The sequence below is a fragment of the Nicotiana tabacum genome, chromosome 8 (assembly GCF_000715075.1).
Source record: "Nicotiana tabacum cultivar K326 chromosome 8, ASM71507v2, whole genome shotgun sequence".
Lineage (NCBI taxonomy): Eukaryota > Viridiplantae > Streptophyta > Magnoliopsida > Solanales > Solanaceae > Nicotiana > Nicotiana tabacum.
In genome coordinates, this window is record NC_134087.1 from 27113891 (window position 1) to 27118277 (window position 4387).

At 34.1% G+C, this 4387-nt stretch overlaps 1 protein-coding gene across 1 annotated transcript; it reads right to left on the reverse strand.

Annotated features, from left to right (window-relative positions):
* Positions 1-1416: 1416 nt before the first annotated feature.
* Positions 1417-3946, reverse strand: LOC107827371 (CRIB domain-containing protein RIC6-like). Its single transcript, XM_016654486.2, has 4 exons — positions 3673-3946; positions 3122-3222; positions 2849-2945; positions 1417-2006 (listed from the first exon to the last, which is right to left on the reverse strand). Exons 1-4 carry the CDS (start codon positions 3728-3730, stop codon positions 1570-1572), a joined length of 693 nt encoding a protein of 230 aa, XP_016509972.1. The 5' UTR covers positions 3731-3946; the 3' UTR covers positions 1417-1569.
* Positions 3947-4387: the final 441 nt, after the last annotated feature.

Genomic DNA, 4387 nt, shown 5'->3' on the forward strand with positions numbered 1-4387 from the left:
AATGTCTTTTGAAAACCCAAATTCGAATTCAAAGCTTCAAAGCTTTTTAATGCCTGTCAATGTTGGAATTGCTGCTCTCTTTTCCTTCGCTCTACATTACTGGAATTAGGGATTGAGAGATAGAGAGAGACATAGGGAGAGCAGGGGCGGATCTACATGCTAATTTTGGGTGCTCAAGCACCCATTATCTTTGACAAGATTTAGTAAATTTGTATAGGTAATTATAAAAATATTTAGGTAAATATTGATTGAGCACCCATAACTAAACTCTTTTTTCCTCTTCTTTCAAATTTTTTATCAGTGAGCACCCATGACTTTAAAGTCCTGGATCCGCCACTGAGGGAGAGAAAGAGAGCGCAAGAGAGAGAGCATGAGGGAGAGAGAATAAAGATGGAAAATAATTGATTCCTAATATAAACAGATACTCATTTAATTCCTCAAGTGTATATAATTGGTAAATTTGTATATAGGAGGTAATTAAATTGAAACTTGAGCAGGAAGGGTAATAAAGTTTCCAATTGTGTATAGGTATTTGAAAATTCTTAAAAAAAATTAGGTCTCAAAATTTTGAGGGCCTAAATCAAAGCTTTACTAGGCCCTCCCCCCAGGCTCTCTCCTATATTATAGAAGATGATAGAAAAAATTAGCTTCCAAAAATCTCCAAGCCCTTCTTGAAATTTTATATGGTTATTTAATTTGATATATAGAACATAAGATATTTGCAAGTGTAAGCAATAATACTGTTATATTATCTTTTTTTTTTAATATAAAAAGTCCAGTACAGTTGTGGCTTGTAAACAGAAGTCTCTTTTTAATGATAATATTAAGTGTAATTTTCTTATTTAACTCTTTTATTGTCGTGTTCAATAGTTGTGCACTTATACTATGTGTTCTATAGTAACTGTACGTTAAAAAAAGTAAAGCATTCACGAACTTAAAATCCTGGATCTGTCACTGATCAACATGTGTGTATATATAGATGAACACTCATTAGTGCAATGTATTTAAGATGTTGTAGGGTTTTAAATAAGTGCAATGTATTTAAGATGTTGTAGTGTTGTAGTGTCTTGAGCCGGGGGTCTTTCGGAAATAGCCTCTCTACCCCTTCGGGGTAGGGGTAAAGTCTGCATACACATTATCCTCCCCAGACCCTATTAGTGGGATTTCACTGTGTTATTGTTGTTGATGTTGTTGTTAGTGTTTTAAATAAGATCTCTCTGAGGTAGAGGTAAGGTCTGCGTACACACTACCCTTTGCAGACTTACTTGTCGGAGAATTCACTAAGTTATAGTTGTTGTTGTGTTTTAAATAACCAAAATATACATATATAAGATTTAACATCTTTCCCTTTCCCTATATTCTAAAAGAGATTTTACATTAAAAAAAGAAAAGAATCTGTATAATGGACAAGGTATGTAAAGGTTAAATTGTACATAGTCTATGAACACGTAAATACAACTTTTTGAGGTTTCCAAACATGTATGGAGTTTACTAAACTATCAAAAAAGAGAAAAGATAAAATGCATTTGAGCACTACATTTTTTATTTTTATTTTTTTCTTGTGTTTTGTTATGAAATGATGCTTTCACTGTTTCTCGAATCCTGTATTGAAGCTTCAGATCCCTGGTCGGGTCTCGACCCGTGATCCGATGGTGGTGCTGTACTAGACGAAGAAGTGCCTTTAGACTTCGACGATCGGGATCCGGCGGCAGAACCACCGGGGACGGATTCCTTAGACTTCTTCCGCCGTGATTTTTTAGGGATGTCCGGGAGATCTCTCGCCGGAGATTCGGAGCCGGCGGCTGAATCTAGCTGATTTTGTCGGCCGTGTTTGGAACCGTCAGTAGAGTCCTTCCGACGGTGTCGCCGGGACTTGGAAGACTCTCTCTTTGGAGAATCAGTGCCACCGTTTTCTTTAGAAGAATGACGCCGTGATGACTTTGGTGGTTGTTCTGATTGATCTCCGGCGGAAGAAGAATTTGCATTTCTGGACCTTCGGTTTGAATCTGCAGTTCCATTATATTGCTCGGATCATAATTAATTATAATAGAAGCATGCAATCCATGCATGAGCATTAGCATAGGCTACATGATATGCTGATCAAGAATTTTAAGTTTATAAACTCATACAACAATATCAAGTTAATATACAATAATAATCGGATCAATAAACCGAATTTCGAGCTAAATAATTTTATACATTTAATAAATTTTTTAGTATAAATATAAGGTTTAAACAAAAGTTAGTGGGCATCAACATATAACCTTTGCAATAAATCTACCCATGGGCCATAGAGTATTGTTGTATCTACCACTTTTTCGGGACAATGACAAATGAAGTAGGATGATCTATGACTTATGAGAGACGAGAATTCGAATTTTGGTCGAGACAAATAATACAGTTTTTTTCCATCTACCTAAATTTTGGTTGACAATTATTTAATATTTGTACTGGTAGAATATATAGCAAATACTCCATAGAATTAATCGAGTACCGTGCGGTTGTTCTGAATACCATAGTTATTAAATGAATAACCCATTATGGCTCTTCACAAGTAGAGGTGGAGCCAGAATTTAAAGTTTATAGGTTCTGAATTTGTCATGGAAGTCATAGCATTCGCAATTAAATATTTATACAAATTTGATGAATTCCCTAATATTTGAATAAAAATAAGTGGGATAGCCGAAATCGCCCTCACAAGTGATAAGCAGGATTTCTATTAGGGAAATTCTACTAAGCGTTCTTATTTGGGTATAAAGGAATTGTTCGGAGCAGGTGTTAATTAGATTAAAGGTTGAAGACTTGAAGTAAATGAACAATGCCAAGGTTGAAGGGCTGACATACAAACCTTCAGAAACCCATTTTATTTCAGGATTCTCTTTATGATCTCCTGGAGGAACCAAAGGAGCTGACTGAAATTGTCCTGGTCCGTTGAATTCTTTCATCTGCACATGACCACAGTAACATGGATCTAAGGTCAGTTATGCGAGTTCAATTGAATTTATTACTCTACTTTAGTTTTAATCTGTGTATGCAAAACTTTTAAAACGTACATTATAAGAAAATACATAATCTGTACCTGTATACCGACCCTATTCCTAAGTTGAAAAAGAATTATTACCCAGCTTGGATTATCTGTTGATGGTCCATCCCATCCTATATGGGCAACATGCTTTACATCTGTGGGAAAACCAATCTGCATTTCTTTTTCTTTCTCCTCATCTGCATCAACATACATATAATACTAGTAATTATTATTATATATAAATATGTGTATGTATATTGTGTGTTCAGATTGGTGATGGGGTGCACGTAAAATTCTAACAATCTCACAAGTCACAACATTGGGTCAGCATTTTTTTTTTCCGGTTTGACCATCTGATATATGAAGCTCCTTGACCTAATTAGTTCGGATTTAAGTCCATTAAGAAGGTAAAACATTCTCTATCGAAAAGTTGTTCATTCCCAGGTCTTGAACTTGGGAACTCGGATATAAATTCTCTTTACTTGATTACACTTTGTTCATTTTGTATTAACCTAATTCAACACAATTACAATAGTTTTATAATTATCGTCAATCTATCGCAACCTTCCTTATCCCATAAACATTTCCAACTAAATAAAGGTGGAGAAAAATGAAAAAAATTGATAGAATGAATGATCATTCCTCACCAAATATTTGAGAAATGTAACGAAGGCCTTTTAGAAGGCCTTTCACCTTCGTAGACATCCTCAGCTGCCAATGTTTGCTTTTAGGTCTTAAGATTTACAAACCTTTCTTCAGTAGAAAGGAAGAAAGTAAATGAATCTCATAGATTCAGCAATCCATGCAAAGGAGAATTTGATATTACTCAGAATTAACGAAAGTACTTTGAATTTGGATACAGAAACTCAAAAATAAAAAATAATTTCAAGAAAATGGACTCAAACCCTCAAATTTTTTAGGTTTGACTCCTCTCTAATTATCACAAAGCAAAATGCTGTTAAAGCATTTCTTTCATCCATTTAATGGCAATGAATTGCTGAACATTACTAACCAGACACATGTCCTATATTTAGGGATTAGAAACAAATTTTGTTCTTTTCATTTAATAAAGAAAACTCATTGCTTTTCAGTTTCGCCTCTATAAATTCTTTGGTCTTTTGATTTTAATTTTGTTGTCAATTTTTGTCGGATCAAATGCTGCAAAATAAAAGATTAAAGGGTAAAGGTGGAATTTCGACCATTAGGCTATAATTCTAATCCTACCCGCTTTGTTATAACTAGTTCTAAGGTTGCGCGTGTACCTCATACCAGTGAGTATAAATTTTTTAAAAATAATATAAATATAAATTTTGAGGTAAAATTCTATAGATACACCTGTAAAAATATATATATGAATAGTTT

What these genes read in the sequence shown, in the direction of transcription:
- LOC107827371 (XM_016654486.2), bottom strand. Translation starts at nt 3,730, where the DNA reads ATGTCTACGAAGGTGAAAGGCCTTCTAAAAGGCCTTCGTTACATTTCT. An exon ending in TTACATTTCTCAAATATTTG is followed by an intron (nt 3,223 to 3,672) that starts GTGAGGAATGAT and finishes ATGTTGATGCAG; the next exon opens with ATGAGGAGAAAGAAAAAGAA. An exon ending in CAACAGATAATCCAAGCTGG is followed by an intron (nt 2,946 to 3,121) that starts GTAATAATTCTT and finishes GGTCATGTGCAG; the next exon opens with ATGAAAGAATTCAACGGACC.